We start from the raw sequence: 19061 nt of genomic DNA, 5'->3' as shown, positions 1-19061 counted from the left end.
AAGTTTTATTTTTAACATATTTCTAGCAATTTTAAACATAGAATTAACACAGAAGGAAAAGACTTTTTAAATCAACTATACTTGAAATGTAAATGTTCTTTATAAAGAATGTCTATGGGACACTACAGTTGATCTGTAAACTAATATTCCAATAATTCTCACACAAATTCTGTTTCCCCTAACCCATTGTAGATAGAAGCTGGAGGTTAAAAAAAAGAAAAATTAGAGGCAAATAAGCCGACAGCGTTTTTTGTTTTTTGTTTTTTAAGGAGTGAAATAGCTTAACAGTTAAAAAAAAAAAAAAGAAAAAAAAAGGTATAAAATGTAACATTCCAGGTACCAGAAGTTTTGAACTGTAGTAAAAATATCCCTAGGGTTTATGATGATTTTCTTTTTTTCCAAATGAAAAATGAAAAATTTTATTAAAAAATTTTATGCAAGGGGGGATTTCATGCCTACATAAGAGTAGAAGCAAACACCCATCACCCAGCTTCAATGACTATCAAGATTTTACTGCATTTGCTTTATCTATTTTTTTCCTTTTACTTATTTTCTTAGCTGAAGCAGATTTGATTTAAAACAAACCATAGACATTGTATCATTTTGTTCCTCTTTATTTCAACATACATCTGTTTAAAAAAGTGGACATATCATGTCATTATCACATCTAAAAAAAATAATAATTGCTTGGTATTGTCTTTTATCTGGTTCATAACCAACTTTTTCTCATTGGTTCACCAATGTCTTATTTAGTTGGTTTATTGAATCAGGATCCAAACAAGGTCTATAAAAGGGATTTGGGTGTCATGTCACAAAAATTAAGTCTCAATTCCCAGTTTGCTTCCAACATATCTACAGAAAAATCTAATAGTTATATACTGAGAGCATTAGGAATTTTAAAAGAATTAAATTACTCCAGTGGAGTTTGGAATTTGAGTAATATCACTGTAACAGGACTCTTTCCATTCTTATAGTGTTATTTAAGAAAACAATTTCTCAGAATTGATTTTAGACCCTGTTTCATGTAAGCAAATAGTATGCCTACTTAAGCAAGAAAGTTTATTCATATATCTAAATAAAACCAAGTTATTAAGACATCCATTATTAACTATGCAAAGTAAAAAAGAAAAGTTTAAAAGTATGTATCAAAATGTGATAATTTTATTAGTTATACACTGTTAACAATTATGAAAATAAATTTGTCAGAATATTTTTTGCACTTAGAGTCTCACAGTCCCAAGAGCTTTTTATAGCCACTTTTTATATGTTTAGTTTTATTGTAGAGAAGATAAGGTATCAATAAAATAAAAAAAAATTTAATTGGTTTAGGATAAGAATACATGGCAGAAGTAGTATGGAAATATGAGTTTGAGAATAAAAAGAAACAATATAGCATTTCTTTTAAATTAGAACTGTTTCATTTTTTTTAATGTATGATATTATTATCAGAACACTGTGTTATTTAGATTTCCTTGGATACACTTAATAATGAGAAATAATGAGTTTATTATAAAATAGCCATATTTATAATAACCAGAAATTATAATTTTTTGCAAAAACATCAGATTATGTTAAACATTTTAGGTGGCAATTTAAAAAAAGCAAAAAATGTTTACATAGGATAGAAAATCATTTTATGTACCATAAAAGCAAAAGGAAAACAGTTGGTAACCTTTTTTACATCTCGCTGAGTTTGGGAACATCATATAATCTCCAAATAGAGATTCATATAGCCATGTTCTAGAGTTATGAGGAAAGTTAACTCATAAAGCAGTGTAATAATTATAAAATATTTACAGTTATATTTCATTTTATAACTTTATAAATCTATCTCCCATACACAGTCTTTGGATCTTATACCAAAACTGGAGTTCTTAGTACAAGTGGTACAGTTTCTGTTTTGCAAATAAATAAGCCTTTAACAGAAGTTCAATTACTTGCCCAAAAACAATAGCTAGTAAACCAGGGGCTGGTTTCTAAACATTAGTGTTCAGTCTCAAAGTAATTAAAAAATATGTATATATAAAACGCCAAAGTTCTCTTTTTCTATATGTTCTGCTTATAAAATGGAGAAGTAAAAAGGAAAAAAAAAAGGCCTTTCTGGAAGTTCAAAGATGGTAAAATAGGATAAGTAATTTAAGGTTTGATTCCTTTATCTGTAAAATTATTTCTGCTTTGACTACGTAGTAAATAATGTTTTGCTGTATCAAGTCCGGCTCTACAAATGCCACTTTTTCCCTCTTCCTCTTACACCTCATATCACAGGGATTTTTTTTGTTGGTGGTGATGTTAGTAGTAGTTTGTTTTGTTTTTAGACAAAGCTACCTATAGGAAGGTAGTTAATAAAGCTTGCTCTTAATTACACTTAGCACATAACTGTCTCCATCCTGAACACCTTAAACAAACTAATATCATCATAGCAAACTCGTCAGATCAATAATTTTACTAACCCCCTTTTACAGGTGAGAAAATTGAAGTATATTAATTTGTTTGATGTTCCATAACTAGTACACAAGAAAACTGGTATTTGGGAACTCCAATATAAACTATAATAAGTCACTACACTATGCTTCCTTTCAAAGATGAATAATTTGTCCATGTGATCAAGCAAAGACTTAAATTTCAACTATTTTTTAACATCTTTTGAGGAAATATAATCACTTTAAATTTGTTTGCAGGAAGCAGATGGAAAAAAAAGTAACTACTTCTTTTTCCCCTCTGGGGCACATTTCCTAATTTATATTTTAAGGCATAGCTCATACTGAAATATGGTTTAGTCAATTTCCTCAAGAGAGGACAGATAAATATGGATTAATGGCTACTTTAGTTAATGATTGCAAGGCTGGCTTTAATTAATTGTGCTATGTAGCCATTCTTTATTCATAAAATAAAATTTGTGCTCAGAATACTTTTATTAGGAAAAGAAAATGCAAGAAGAAAAATCCAGCAGTGACTAGCAAAATGTTTGAAGACCAACACAAGCAGATAGAAAGAGAGAAAAAAGAATAAATTTTATAAGTTTTTTGTTTGCTAAATTTGTGTATTCACTGATATTGTAAAGAAGAGTGTACTTAGTTAGTTTGACAAAGAGGTAAGTTTACAACTTTACTGTATATCCATTTGATACTTCTTATTTTATCATCTGTATTTATCTGCAAATAGAATATTTTCTAAATGACTTAAACAGAAAGGTCGTTGATGGAAAGGAGTAGAATTGCTGATATTGTTTTTAGTATAGAATTCCATTTTGTTTTTCCTCTTGTTTTGATAATGAGGTGTCTCTACCTGGCTCCATCCCAAAGAGGATGTAATAGAGAGGTTTGCCAAGACCTTAGAGCTTTATCTCGGTCACTTCTCCAGGCCTGACTGCATTCTCCCTCTCCGATACTGCTATTTTAAACATCTCCTGCATGCATTTTGAATATAGTATTCTTTCCTTTTTATAGCTCCTGAGGTGAAAGTCCAACTTCTCCAGGAAGCAGCTGCTGGGTAGACAGTACTGCAGACAAATTCTCCCCACAGCGGTTCAGAGCACCTGCCAGTTAGCAGAAAATTTGAAGTCCTTCCAGATCCAAATAGCTCACATTCAAGTCCATGTGGGAGAAAGCAAGCTGGTTTAGCTGAACTCAAAAACTAAAAAAGTAGAAAAGACAAAGAAATTTACAATTTGAGTCATGATTAAACCAAGTTTGAGCAAAGCTAGTCCTAAACGAACTTTTTGGATATGTAGCCCATCTTCCTGTTTATATTCTCTGCGTCACTCATCAAGCCTGCCTTCGTGTGTGCCTGGGTGGCTCAGTCGTTAAGCATCTGCCTTTGGCTCAGGTCCTGATCCCGAGGCCCTGGGATGGAGTCCCACATTGGGCTCCCTGCTCAGTGGGGAGTCTGCTTCTCCCTCTACCACTCCCCCTGCGCGCTCTCGCTCTCTCTTTCTCTCTGACACACACACACACACACACACACACACAAATAAATAAATATATATATATTTTTTTAAATCCTGTATTCGTGTATTCACCATTCTTCATGCAGGGATAGTTAAGACTTACCTACCTCTCAAAATGCTTTTGTTAGTTTTAGATGAGATCATATAATAATACATTGTCTATTCCTCTTAACCCATAGTCGTCATTCAGCAAGTGGGATTTATTATTATTATCAAAAGATGATAATTAGACCTCAGTAAGGACTTCCCTATATTCTTTAGTTATAATGTATAAGCTCTTTTTCACTCTATCCATATTTATTTTATGTGTTGAGTGATTTACAAATAATGTCCTGAAGAACTCTAAATTTAAACATTTCTTAGCATTGACCCCTAAAAACACAGACATATATGCTTACATGGAAGCCTGACTTAAATGAGTCAACGGAAAGAATAAGATAAAGTGGTATTATAGAAAAACATGGCCTAATTATAAGTTAAAATAATTGATGTTAATGTTTAGAATTTACTGATTAATCCAAAACCAAATGTTAAAGATTTTGTAGGCATTGAAAATGTTGGATTATAAAAGTGTCTTTATGTGTTTTTAAATTATTTAATCTAAGTAATCTAAATAGTGCATTAAAATAACACTAAAAAGTAAGAGTTTACCCTCTTGCTTGATCATACTAAAGTTCCCATCTTTTAGGAGTTAGGTTTGGTTTTATATAAAACTCGAAAAGTATTATTTTCAGGTTTCCCCCCTCTGATTTACAATATTAAAATATATAAATACTTTGAAAATTTGGTCTTATAATTAGAGAGTTGCTGATAAATTCCAATGTCTTATCCAAGATATTTTTAATATAGCTGTACTATTAAAAAGAAGTGCTAGAATGAAATACAAAGGAAAGAGATTTATTTCTCTTGCAAAATAAGAAATCAATGTTATTTGGTATTTTGTTTTTGTTTTTCCCTACTATAGGTAAAATATGCCCAACATGACATTATTTCCATTCTAAAAATAAATGTACATGTGATATTAATATAGGTAGATAATATTAACTAGGTAATAATTGCCTGGAGATTTAATGCAATTACTTCATAATAAAATTATTTCCATGCATTACAAATTTCAATAAGCAAGTCATCTGTAGGTTACTTACCCTCTCTATACCTCACTTTCTCCTTTGCAAAATGGGCATTATGATAGTACCTGACAGAAGCTATTTTAAAAGTTCTTTGTGAGGAAATGTACACAATGGGCTTATAATAGTATATGGCCAAAGTAATATTAGTAAGTTATTTTAGCTAACATGGAACACTACCAAACCATTACCTGTAGAAGTGTATTTTCACTTACATATCTCTTAAAAATATTTAAAAGTATAATTCTCATCATCTATAGGGATGAGTAATTCACTACATAACTAAAACTCATTGGACAAATTGCTGAGTTTGTGGATTTCCCTTGACAAAATCTCACATTCCCTGCACATGCCAAAATAGAAAGATAATAAGATTTGTTTCTGCCCCAGAGCAGTTTCTACTATAGTAGTAGTAAAGGAGCTCTGGAATTCATAAATCAAACTACTGTTATATGTAATATTATTATCTAGCAAACATTATATAATTTACATGTTATACACATATATGTGTACCTATATGTCTCTTCATATCCATATCTGTGATATCATACTTAGAGAATAACTACCATCAAAGACATTAAGATGGGAGTGCCTTACAAACAAGGCAAATAGGAGAGGGGAATGCTCTGATCTTACAAACAAGGCAAGTAGGAGAGGGGATTGCTCTGATCTGTTTAGTCTCTGCTTTACTTCCCTTACTTGATTTTGGCCTGGAAGCCAGGATATCAAAACTCTTTGTATGAGGAATTAGCATGGTGATTGTATGGGGTTGTGAATTTTTTGTTTTTCTCTTTATGCTTTTGAAAGCCTTCCTGTCAAATTTAGAACTTTGTGATACAATGAAAAGACAGCTGTGAAGGTAGCTGGCCAGCTTCTTCACAGGAATATCATTTTCACATGGTTTAGCTTTGAATCCAAGGGAAATAGCACTTTTCTCTTTTATTAATTAGTACCTTTAAAAGGAGCTTTCATTAATCAACGTGTCTTATGAAAAGCTGGTCTCTTTCCATAGAGCTGAATAAATCCCGCTGTGTGGAGTACTGGTAATGGTACTAAGGCTTATGTTTTTGGAATGTGTTACAGAGAATTAGAGATATGAAAGAAAAAAAAAAATCAATCCTCAGCAGCCATAGGCCTTTTTTCTTAATAGAGCTTTTAAAAATATTAAATAGCCCCAAATATGCTAATTTCCATCACATTTTCTGATATCCACCTTTCAGATTTAATCATCACAGGAAGTATTATTACAGAGTTTGTTAGAATTGTTCCAACATCACTTTGATCAACTTGAGGTTCACCAAATGGGACTTGATACCACCCAGATCAGGACCTGACTAATAGTGTGGAGTAGTGTCATTTATAAAGGAACTCCTCGAAAGAGTTGAAAAACATCAATGCCGTTCTTATTAGAAAAGCACTATCTTAAGCCCGGGTTTATATAATTAACAACCCTGAAACAAAATTAAGTATTCAGGTTATTTTTTGTAGATTTTTCAGCAACCAGATGTTTGGAACTATGATTACAAAACATCCAGATGATTGACTCAAAATTTAAGTATTTGTCATGATATTTGGCATGGTGTTAACACAGCTTCTGGGGAAAAATGTATTTTTGGAACTGTTTCACTCATCTCCCAATGAAGTAGGTAGTCTAGCAGATTTTTTAAGTGGAAAAGAAAAAAAAAAACTTTCAGGAAAAGCCATGCTATATTCAATTAAAGGATATATTCATTATTAAACATTTTTTATTCAGATTATTTCATTATCTGTACTTCAGAGGGATCCTAAGATCACTAACTGTTAAAATTTTCCATTTTGGAGTCCACAGAGGAAAAAGATCCAAGTCTGTGACCCAAGAATTATTGCTTCATCCTGCCCCATTAATGATTTGTCTTTACCTCACCAACCTCTCCCTCTCTTCCATCTAAGAATGGAAGTCCCTCACCCTGGCTGCTGTATGACTCTAGGAATGTGTAACATAGTCTGTCAGCATGGTTGAATGCAGACCAACTGGCTTCATTCAAGATATAAACCTTCAGTACCTTTGTTTCTCCATTATTAAAATGAAGATAATGGTATCTGGCTTTTATATGGTTATGTGAAGATTAAATAGGATAATAATTGTAAGTGCCTAACAAAGTGTCTAGCACATACAAAGCAGAATTTTCAATGAGTTAAAGTGGTTCCTGAAGTATAGAGTCAAATGTAGTTCTTTCTTATTTCAAGTAGTTCTGAGCCCAGCTCCCATCTGCCCCTTACCTACCACTTTGCTCTCTTCACAGAGCATGGTTCCCCGCCCACTAACTCAGATTGCTTAGTGCGTCTTCTATATCATAGATCTGTCACTGTTTGTAGGCCATATATGTACATTTAATTATATGTTATCATACATTAATGTGGGCATGACTTTGCTTTCCCAACTAGGTTGTACTTTGGAAATTTTTATTTACTTTACCATATTGTTTCTTCTTCTAAAACTATCTTAATTTTTGCCTTCATTCATCCATTCAGCAAATATTTATATTTATTTTCAATTATTTGTGGGCCCTTGGAATACACAGAAATAACCAAACAGACAAAGGTCCCGAATGTTACTTCTAGCAAGGAGAGGCAGAAAATAACCCAGCAACTAAACAGATAATACATTTCATAGGAGTGTAGCAGTGTTATTATTTTTGCTATTTAATGTATTAGAAACTTCAGTGAAGACCTAAGGAAGATAGTGATTAAGTTATGCAGCTCTCTGGAGAAAGAGAGGTCCAGGCAGAAGAAAGAGGAAATGCAAACTTCCTAGGGCAAGAGCATGTGCCCCTTTGTTGGAAACAAAACTAGAGGACCGTAGTCTAGAACAGAATCAACTGGAAAAGAGTAGCAGCTAGTAGGGTCAGAAAGGCATCTAAGGAAGATTGCATAAGATCTTTGACCACTCTCAGGATTAAATTTTTTCTTACGAGTGAAATAAGAAATGAAGTAGGAAGCCATGTTGATGTTCTGACTTAAACTCTAAAAAGTTTATTCTATTTATTGTAGAGAGAATAAACTACACTACAGATGTCAAGGGCAGAAACCCGAAACTCTGAGGCAATTGCAATAATCCAATTATAATAATAATTTAATTATTATATTTTCACTTCCTATTCTGCATGATGGCCATTCACGAATATACTTTATCATCCTTTCTAAATTATGAATTTTGTATGGGCCAGGATATCACCATATTTATATTTTTAGACATTAGAATTCTTAAACCCAGAAAAATGTTTTTTGGTGCCTGAAGAGTGCAAAACTAAATTATTACCACTTCTCATACTTCTTTTACCCCTCTCTATCACCTGCACTTTGCCATACCCTGAATATCTTCCTTCCTTCCAGAATTCCTTCTTAATACATTATATACATGTCAGACAGTATCTCTTTCTATTGTAAAGAAAAAAAAACCCCACAAAACTAGGGTAGATATGAAGAACAAAGAGGAGGTAGAAAGGTAGAAGATGTAGTTTTTACAATTAAGGAAACTTATGTGAGTATTTGACCTATTTCATATATTTGATATAGTCATGTCATAGTTCACCTTAAAACTCTATGTCTCTATATAAGCATCTTGTGATTTCATAAAATAGAAGCCATTCCTAGAGCTTGCTGTTCCCAATTTGTAAAATTCCATTATGGTAATTTGAGTTATTTAAATTGTAACTCTATAGTGTCATTTGAGAATACTGCTATAGAAATCCAAAGAAGTCATACAATTTTTTTTTGTTTTTGTTTTTGTTTTTTAGTTGAGTCTCATTTAAGGGTCTTCTAAATGTATGTCTTGAAAAGCTTTGGATCAGGACCAATAACAATTGTGAAATATAGTTATCCAACCAAGGAGACATAAAAAAGCTCCCTTTTCATTTTTCACAGGGAAGAAGTTAAATTCTGCTCTTCCCTGATGATCCCTAATATACCAGAACAGGAATAGTGCTTACACTAAGACCAGGAGTTATAACCCAGATTTGGTCTATGAAAGCTCCAGTATCTAAAGGCTAGTTAATCTCTGTGCTCTTCCTGATACCTCCCCAAATAAAGATAAAGCTGTTCCTGCCTCAAGGGAAAGGAAAATACCCAGCAGAGTGCTCTAAATCAAACTTTCATGGTAGAACATGCATTAATAATTAATTTTCTGCTTCCTTTAGAATTGGACAGGTTAAACAGTTGGTCACATTTAGTAAATAAGAAATTACTTGCAGTAATTTCTGCAACATTCTGATCATCTTTCCATTTCTGAAACCTATTTTAGAAATCTTTGATCTACATTACAGAGGCAAGGACACTGAATATAGAAATATAAGACTTGATTATGAATTCCACTTTGTCACCCACTAATAGTGTGGCTTGGGCAAGTCATTTAACCTAAACATTCCATTTATTTTCTAGTGATGAATTGGGCATAACAATCCATACCCCAGAGGGTTGTAAATGAGCATCAGATAGGATAATGTGTGAAGGCCATGAATGCAGAGGTCACACAGAAACACTTGATGAACCCATGTATTACATACAAGCATTGTAATGACCACAGTCCTAGTAATGATAATTCAGTGTTCTATCCTATAGCAGTAGACACGTGATCTTGTGAAATGGGAAATATGTCCCCTCTATCTTCTTTCTGCATATCATTAGGAATGACAATATACCATAATTGTTTAATTATGCCATTAAAGTGGGTTTTATTTTCTTCATTAATTACATAAGGAAAAGCTTTTCAATTAACAACGACCTTTATGACTTTACTAGTTTGGATTCTGTAGATGGCAAAGCTGACTGCAAATTAGATTCTGCAGTGTACCTTGTTCCTTATTTTTTCACCCACTGATTAGTTTTATACAGTTGGCAGCAGCCTACCCTGTTGCATTCAGCTTGCAATTTTGTAGCAATCTCAAACACTGTGTTCAATCCCCCAAGGTGTTCTGTAGAAATGCTGTCAAACTATTTCGATGTATGTGTATTTTCATTCTGTAGCTGTGCTTTGTACTCATTTAAGAAAACCAGTCTTTAATTTGTATCAGAACGTTTCCAAGATGAAACCTAGAATTCCAGGCTTCAGCAAAATCACTGACATATGACCACAGCAGCCTTCTGTTCTAAATCATGATGTCTGACTTCTATTAGGTACAAAGCTATATTTTTGAATCTTGTTATAAAATACAACTTTGAATAAATGGCTTCAGAATTGACCTTAAAGTCTACTAATTGCCATCACCCTTTCTATGATCATCTGGCTTTAGTTTCCCTTTCCAGTTTCATCTCTCACTCCTCCCACCTTGTACTCCATGCTTGTTTGTCTTTGAAGTGTGTGACTTTCTCTCTCACACTTTTCTCTGGTGTTACCCACATATGGCACCTCTGTCTAAATGTCATGTCTCCCACTCCTTGCCTCTTTATTCAAGGAATTTTCTATTCCATAAAGCCTATTCTATACCCCTAGTACCCCTTCTGAGTCAGTTAGTTCTTTTTTGTAACTTGTGCCTGATTGAATCAAATAATTCTTTGTCTAGCATTGATTGGTGGCCTGATTGTCTTCCTTACTAGACTTAAAGTTTTGGAGAGCGAGGGCAATACCATTTTTAAATCCATAAATAGTAGAAGCCTCATAAATGTTTGTTGGATAAATGAATGCTTCCTGGAAAGACTGTTGGTCAGCTTATTGAGAAGACAGCAAGTATTTGCTACTAATGTCTTGTCTCCTTCACTTACAACAGCAATCTTATCAGTAAAATGCAGTTTATAGGCTTACCGCTCTTTAAATGCATAATAAACATAATAAGGTACTATTCTATGCTTTCTATTTAGTATCTAGTATATTATATTAGAATTGGATTTGGTTAAAACAGTCTAACTCGTGGACCTTTTCTACTTCTTATAATTTCAAAGAAAAAATGTTTTAATGTTGAAATTATTATTTTAAGGAATTTAACTTTATTTAAATTTACTTGTCATCCAGACAGAGTGAAAAAGGATTTTGACTGGCTCCAAGTTAAAACACACACACACACAGACACACACACACACACACATTTAAAACAAAACATGCCTGTATGCAGGCATTGCTTCACATTTGCATTGGGAATGGAAGATGTACCAGTGTGCTCAAATGTTCATATTTTCTGCATTTTTGTCTGATGTTTGTATTTGATACAGTGCTATAATTCAACATATGGAAATGCACTCAGAACAAAGCTAATGTTGTCTTTCATTTTCATTTTGATTAATAGTGTTCTGTCTCTGGTAATTTGTAGGTGTTATTTGGAAGATGGAGCTTCAAAGGGTGCCTGGCTGAACCGGTCAAGTATTATTTTTGCGGGAGGCGATAAGTGGTCCGTGGATCCTCGAGTTTCAATTTCTACATTGAATAAAAGGGACTACAGCCTCCAGATACAGAATGTAGATGTGACAGACGATGGCCCATACACGTGTTCTGTTCAGACTCAACATACACCGAGGACAATGCAGGTGCATCTAACTGTGCAAGGTATGCATTTCTGTAATTGCTATATTGCGAAGGACTATATTTAACAAGGTTCAGTATTTAGGTATCAGAGTGACTCAGAAGTAACTGACAATGTTGAAAGATACGTAGTCATTGTCTTCAGGGATTTATGTTCCTAGATTCCATTAAGTGTAATGGCTATTATAAACATATAAGTCCCCACTTACCAAGATCAAAAATTATCCATTAACACCACATTATGATTTTCTTGTGTATTCTTCACTTAGTATATTCCTGTGAGGCGCCTGTTCAATACATCTTTGAGAACCCATGATTGATACATTAAAATTAATGTTTGATAACCCATGATGGATGCATGAAAATATTAGAACTTTTTGAAATATCTGTAGTATAACTCTTTAAACCTAATCCTCCAGACTTCCAGCACTCTGTCTCAATTCAAATTCTGCTTACTTTGATTGAAGTCACAATGGAAAGAAACAGCCTTCTAGAATTACTTTTTTTAAATATAGAGTAATTGGAAAAATATGGTACACAATGGATTATACTTTGATTTACTTTCAGTAGATCATAAATCATTCTAACTAATTTACAATCTCCAAATACACACAAAATCATCAAGTTACTTTATTTTTCATGCATACTAAAATGGAAGAGTGTATATATCCCCAATATAAATACTTTTCAAGAAGAATGCAATTACAATGCTAGTTGAATAGAAAATGCGTATTCTTGTCCTTTTATTATTTCCTTGTGCTTTATAGATTAATGATGTGTTGTTTCCATAAAAATATTGTGCTGTGGATCTGAAGATGACACTGCAGCATTTCTAAGTAAAATTAATGACAAATTATGCGATAATGTGGTACCAGTGAGTGCATGCTTTATTACTAAGAAGAAAGCTGAGGGAGCTAGTTGTATTATCTCTGAGTTTACCCTTCAAAAATTGAAAGTATTAATTTAGGTACATGGCTTACATCTGGAATTTCATTAACTTACACCTTTATTTCCTTATATAAAGGTAAGCCCGAAGTCAAATACAGCTTCAGTTAGTAGTAAATATTTTAACTTCATGATAAAATTTAAATGTATTAATTAAGTAATGAACTTTAAGGAGAAAAATGCAAGGTAAACAATAAGTCCGGGAATTTCCCCAATGGTTTTTCTTATTACAGATCATTGCACACTGTGGTGATGTTCTTTATTTAAAGTCACATGAGGATATAATAAAGTTTTCACCGAAGCCTGTCTTCATTCAGAGATTATCCAGAGATTCTAGGGGTCAGGAGTTAGTCCACCTTCAGAAACTGGCATGGGATTACAAGTTAAAGACACATTTCTTCTGTTATGCAAGCCTAATCTTGTTTTCTTGTTTAGTTCTGCGCCCTTTGACTTGAGTTTCTAGCTCAAAGACTACAAAAGATTGTTATTGCACCAGAAAAAAAGTACACTTGAATAATAATTATATTTGAGTCACTGGAGATATAGACATTTTGCTTCTTACAGGTTTAAATGATGTCTTTCTGGACGCTAAACATACCCCTCTTTCCTTTTTCCCATTCTGTCTTGTTCCATAGTAGGCTTATATTTTTAAACCAGACTATGGATATATGAGCCCTGCCCAGGCACATGTTTGCTTTTTATAGGATGTCTTTATAACTTTATGCTATGTAGATGGTTTAACACTATACAGATTTTTCAGACTGTTACATGCCTTACCATAGCATTCCTTTTTGTTGGCCATTTGGTGATGGTGAACTTTTGAACTCCATTTTAGGAAGTGTGTTGTAGGAACGCATTTATTGTATGTTTTATTAGTATAATATGTTGTTGTTCTAGAAAAAAAAATATTTGTGTTACTGTTTTGAAAGTTTGGGTTTGTGTTTGGGTCAAATTAAAAGCTAATAATTTTACAGTATTCACAGACCTGGGGATAAAAATATATGTTTATAAAAAATATATGTTTATAAAAAATAAAAAATTAAAAAAAAAATAAAAAATAAAAAAAAATTTTAGGAAAAAAAAAAAAGCTAATAATTTTACAGTATTTATGAACATAATTACTCATTAGAAGTTGATTGACATGTGGGCAGTTTTCCAATTACATTAATAAAGTTCAGGGAATAAATTAATAGGCTTGTCAGTCAATTCAAGAACTAAATAAATGTCACAAAAAGTCAACCCCACTTGAGCTACATTTCCTCTTGATGAATGAAAATAAGCTGATGTGCACATCTCTTCAGTCTTTGTATTTCCTAGGTTGTCTGATACTCTGGTATATCTCAATAGTTTTGAAGTGTATGCTCTTTGCCTAACAATTTGTCAAGTCTTTATTCACCAAGATAAAGAAACTTAGCAACTGAGAGAAGACTGTATTAATCACTGATGTCAAACACACATTGGTAGTAAAAACAAAGCTCATCTTTAATTGTCGCAACTATGTGCTCAAAGAAGCTATTTTAAAAAAAATCATTTGAGAAAGGGGATAATAGAAGGGATATCTTGCCAACACAGACATTGTGCATGGGAGATTTGTCTGTACTCTTGATTTCTTAGATTTATTAAGACCAGTGAAGGGGACAATGGGGGAGAAAAAATATTGGAGTAGGAGTTGGAAAACCTGGATTCCAGACCTGAATTTTCTCTCGTGAATGGATAATTACCAAGAAAACTCTAGTTTTCTCAACTGAAAGAGGAGGACTCAGGCCAGAAAATCTTACATGTCATTGAAAACCAAAAAGATGACCAAAACAAAACAGAAAAAACCCAACCAACCAAACAAACAAAACAAAAACGCACAAATGAATAAACAATCAGGGATGATTTGCAAGGGAAAAATGTTATTTAGCTTAAAAAATGAAAAAAGTATTCCATAACATATGTGTAACACTTGCAACAAACACAGTGCAGGCTAAGTTTTACGTAGCTGTACCTTGGAGTATATATGATGCAAGTATGTTCTATTTGTCTCCATGTTTTGCTTTCACCAACTTAGCTGAACAGTGTATGTACTTATAAAATGTGAAGAATGTTGTGAATTGGAGTTTTACTTCAAGGGTTTAGAAAGAAACTCAATAAGAAAATTACCTTTTCATTTCCTGTATATAGTATACCTAAATATTCAGTGTTTTACATCATGTGGTACAGCGTTTACTAAGAGTAGCATTTCTTGTTCATGAGTATAAGAATGTACATGACTAGAGGAGTTGCTATGAAGCCAAAGGTCCCTATTACAATCCTGTAATGGCAAGGATCATATAATGTAAATGCTGCACATCTGAGTATATTATAGAGATGGCTTCTACTTTGAGTCCACATCTGAAGTCTAAAGGTTGTGTATGGTACAAGGTAGACACATTCATAGATACTGTACATTACACATTTTTTTTTTAAGATTTTATTTATTTGTCAGAGAGAGCGAGCGAGAGCAAGCACAGGCAGACAGAGTGGAAGGCAGAGTCAGAGGGAGAAGCAGGCTCCCTGCGGAGCAAGGAGCCCGATGCGGGACTCGATCCCAGGACGCTGGGATCATGACCTGAGCCGAAGGCAGCTGCTTAACCAACTGAGCCACCCAGGCGTCCCAATAGATACTGTACATTAAACACATATACAGACAATAGCCCCTGACAATACCTTGATTATAGCCTTGTGAGACTATGGACAGAAGATCCATTAAGATGTACCTGGGAAGAAACTGAGATAATAAATGTATGTTGTTTTAAGCCTTCCACACTCGTGTGTGCGCACTCTCACACACATCATATATGTGTGAAATGTTTATCCCTCAACTTGTGCCATTTCAGGGAGATATATAGTAGGTTTTCTCTAGACAGAATAGAGCATTTGACTAGCACATATCTCTATGTCCAAAATAACTCCTCAAGGGTATTTAACTTCCCCAGGGTGTTCTGTTTTCCTCAGGATATCTGGCTTACCTGGGATGTCTGTGATAGATGAGGTGGCACACTTCCCTTTCCAGGGATGAGTTTGCTTTTCTAGCTGCTGGGAGTGTGTTCAGCAGACAGCAGCACTGAGTGATCAGATCTTTCCAGAATCATGTCCACTGTAGAGATCCACTTTATCCAAAGTCAGACTTTTCCTAAAGCAACCAATATCTGATGACTGACTGAAAGGTCCCTCCCTTTCAGCCCAAAGTAAGATAACTCAGATGAGCCATTTTGGCTCCAGAACAGTGAAAGCTATTGAGCAGCTCTACAGCTGAGCTTGCTCTGTTCAATCCTATTTCATTTCTCTTCCTTCTCTGGGGATTTATCATAGGGGTATTTCCTAATAACTATCCTGCACTCTAAACGACTCATTTTAGCGCCTGCTTCCCAAAGATCCCAGACGATGACAGTGTCAGCCCCTTGTCTCTAGCTTAGTCATTGTTTGGAGAAAGCCTTTATAGAATGGAAAGACAACACATTCAAACACCATTTATTATTAACATTCTGTTTTACATTGGGAAGGATTTAAAGAGGCTTATAAAGAAGTAGTTAGTACCCCAAGATAAATAGAGGAAGTTGGAGGCAAAAGATAAGGTAAGCAGAGCAGGATGCAGTCATTGGTGAGGTTAGAACGTAAAAGGTATGTCATGATTTCTAAGTAATTTTAGAGCTCAGTAAAAATTTGGTTCCAAGGAGCACCTGGGTGGCTCAGTTGTTAAATGTCTACCTTCAGCTCAGGTCATGATCCCAGGTTCCTGGGTTGGAGACCCGCGTAGAGCGGCTCCCTGCCTGGCAAGAAGCCTGCTTCTCCCTCTCCCACTCCCCCTGCTTGTGTTCCCTCTCTTGCTGTGCCTGTCTCTCTGTCAAATAAATAAAATCTTTTAAAAAAAATTAGTTCTAAGATTTGTAGCAGCCAATATATAGAGAGAAACAGGATTAGGTATTCATTCCATGATCCACACAGTTAATTAACACTTACATGTCTTAGTCTCCTGATCCTGTTACTCAGAGTGGAGCAACATTTCCACTGTGAATCAGCCCAGAGAACCACTGTGAGGTGTGAGGAACATCTCCACAGTAACTGTACAGTACTCACATCACTCATTCAGAGAATTGTTCCTTATAACACTTCTCAATATAACCTGAAGTGCAGGGAAGTCAAGAAAAAATTAAAAATCTGAAAGTAAATTCGGTGAGATGCCAGTTCAATAACAGGACGCTCGCTTTTTGATTACTACCTTAATCTGTAAGTAAATTTTAGGACCTAGCCTTTCTGAGCCAAACCTCCACAAATATTATTTCTCTCAGTGAGTCTTTGAATAGGACTTCAGGTACAGATATTTTAAAATTAGACTTGCCAATGAGTATCTGGAGAGCAATTATTCCATGTGGCCACAAGAATAGAGCTGTATTCTTTAAAGACCAGTGCATCTTAATATAATGTTAGCATTCTTTTTATGAATATTAAAGCCTCAACAAGGTATAGGGGAAGAGAAAGACACCACACTTCTGCTCCAAGTTGACCTGATGCGCAATAACATGACATCACAGATCATAGACCTGCCTTCCTTGAAAGACCTGAAGGAGAAAAAAGCTACAATGGTCAAAAAAGCCAGTCAAAATACCACATATATTAGAAAATTCAAGTTGGTGTTCCGCAACAGTAAACATTTCAAAATTTTCAAAAAGCTACAAAATGAAACCAAAGAAAAATTAGCAGCACTAGGAAAAGTTTTATAGAACACACACATGTCAATAGTCATTGCTTGATGCAGTGATGGCTCAGAACAAGGCCCTCAGACTGGCTCCCACTCTATTTTATTTAAGCTCTTGTTGGGGAGATTAAGATTACACATAGGAACCCCACTTTGGACATGCTGTCAAATACAAAGAAGTCACAAAGACCCAAAATATAAACCCTAAAATTTTTAGCATAGAAAAAAGGAATAAACCATCTGAATTAAAAATGGTCCTTGATAGTGATGTTTCATTATCCCATCTGAAGTACCTTTAGCTTTTGGGAATGTAACTCTATAGTATACTTCTCAGATAAAATATTTATAAAATATAATCTTTTAAATTAAAAAATTAAATATAATTAGCATACAACATTATGTTATTTACAGGTGCACAATATATAATGAGTCAGTATTTGAATATACTGTGAAATGATTACCACAATAAGTCTAGTAAACATCCATCACCACAGTTACACATTTTTTATGATGATGTGAACTTTTAAAATCTATTCTCTTAGCAACTTTCAAATATGCAATACAATATTATTAACTGTAGTCATCATGCTATACTTTATATCCCCAGGACTTAATTTGTTCTGTTGCTAGACATTAGTGCCTTTTAACCCCCTTCACTCATCTTGCCAGTCCTGCCATCTTCTTGAAGTTGGCAACCACCGATTATCATCTCTACATCCATGAGCTCACTTTTTGTTTTTTAAGGAAAAAATTAAGGCTATTTCCCAGAAGTAACCGTGATTTTTGTAGATGAGCCATTTCTTTATTGTATTAACTGTACAACAGAGACACATTTCTTAGTTCACTTATGTGATAATAAATATATATTATCTGCTTATAAGAAAACACTCATCATTTACTCTCCAAAATGAAGTTATAGTTAATATCAAATAGGGGTGGCTGGAGGGCTCAGGTGGTTAAGCATCTGTGTTTGCCTCGGGTCATGATCCCAAGGTCCTGGGGTCCAGTCTCACAATGGGCTCCTTCACTCAGAAGGGAGCCTGCTTCTCTCTCTGCCGGCGCTTTCCCTGCTTGTGCTCTCTCTCTTTTGCTATCTCCCTCTGTCAAATAAATTAGGAAAATCGCTAAAAAAATTAATACCAAATAGTTAAGGTACAAGTTACATGGATAGGGTGTACATACTCATTCTTATTCCCTCTATAAGGAAGTCCTCCTTATGCTATCATCAATTGTTCTTTGCTTACCCCAGTTCTCATTGTGGTGAGAGCCAATAGGAGCCAAAATATACGAGATCACACAAATTAATGGAGATCTGACTACCGATCACTGGGTCAAAACCCACTAAGGTGAATAAATGATGTAAATAAAGTTCTGCTAGTCCTTATAGATTCTCCCCACATTGTGGTAGTTGTAATGATGGAACCATACCTAGAAACAACCCATTTTTCTATTTCTATTGGTTGGAAATGTCCATACTTACAACTTATGAAAAATGAATTTACAAGCATTTTGGATCATATGCATTATTAAGTAATAGGACAGTCATTGTATCCCCCAGGTGCTTTATGCAATGGAAAATATTTAATCTCTTGAATAGATGAGGTTGTATTATTGATGTTCAGAAAGATAATGATTTAGATTCTAAATAGTTAGAACAATTATGCCTAATTTGTGAAACTTTGGAAAAATAAGCCCTTTGGGTGTCATTTGTGATGTAGAATTTCAGTAAAACCACCAAGTTCCCTTGGGTGGACCTTCACCTACAAACTCCGGGCTACTCATCTGGACTTACCTAGAATAGACTTTTTGGGCAGTGCATACTACATAATAATTTTT

General features: G+C 34.2%; 1 protein-coding gene across 1 annotated transcript in view; it reads left to right on the top strand.

Annotated features, from left to right (window-relative positions):
- NEGR1 (neuronal growth regulator 1) overlaps positions 1-19061 on the top strand; it is an 859960-nt gene that overhangs the window by 345386 nt on the left and 495513 nt on the right. Inside the window, exon 2 of the mRNA XM_059135811.1 lies at positions 11352-11584. Coding sequence (XP_058991794.1) covers positions 11352-11584 — 233 coding nt within the window. The remainder of the gene's footprint in view (positions 1-11351; positions 11585-19061) is intronic.

This window comes from Mustela lutreola, chromosome 10 (genome assembly GCF_030435805.1).
Source record: "Mustela lutreola isolate mMusLut2 chromosome 10, mMusLut2.pri, whole genome shotgun sequence".
NCBI lineage: Eukaryota > Metazoa > Chordata > Mammalia > Carnivora > Mustelidae > Mustela > Mustela lutreola.
Note: the sequence above shows the minus strand (reverse complement) of the source record. Positions and strands in the feature narration are given on the sequence as shown.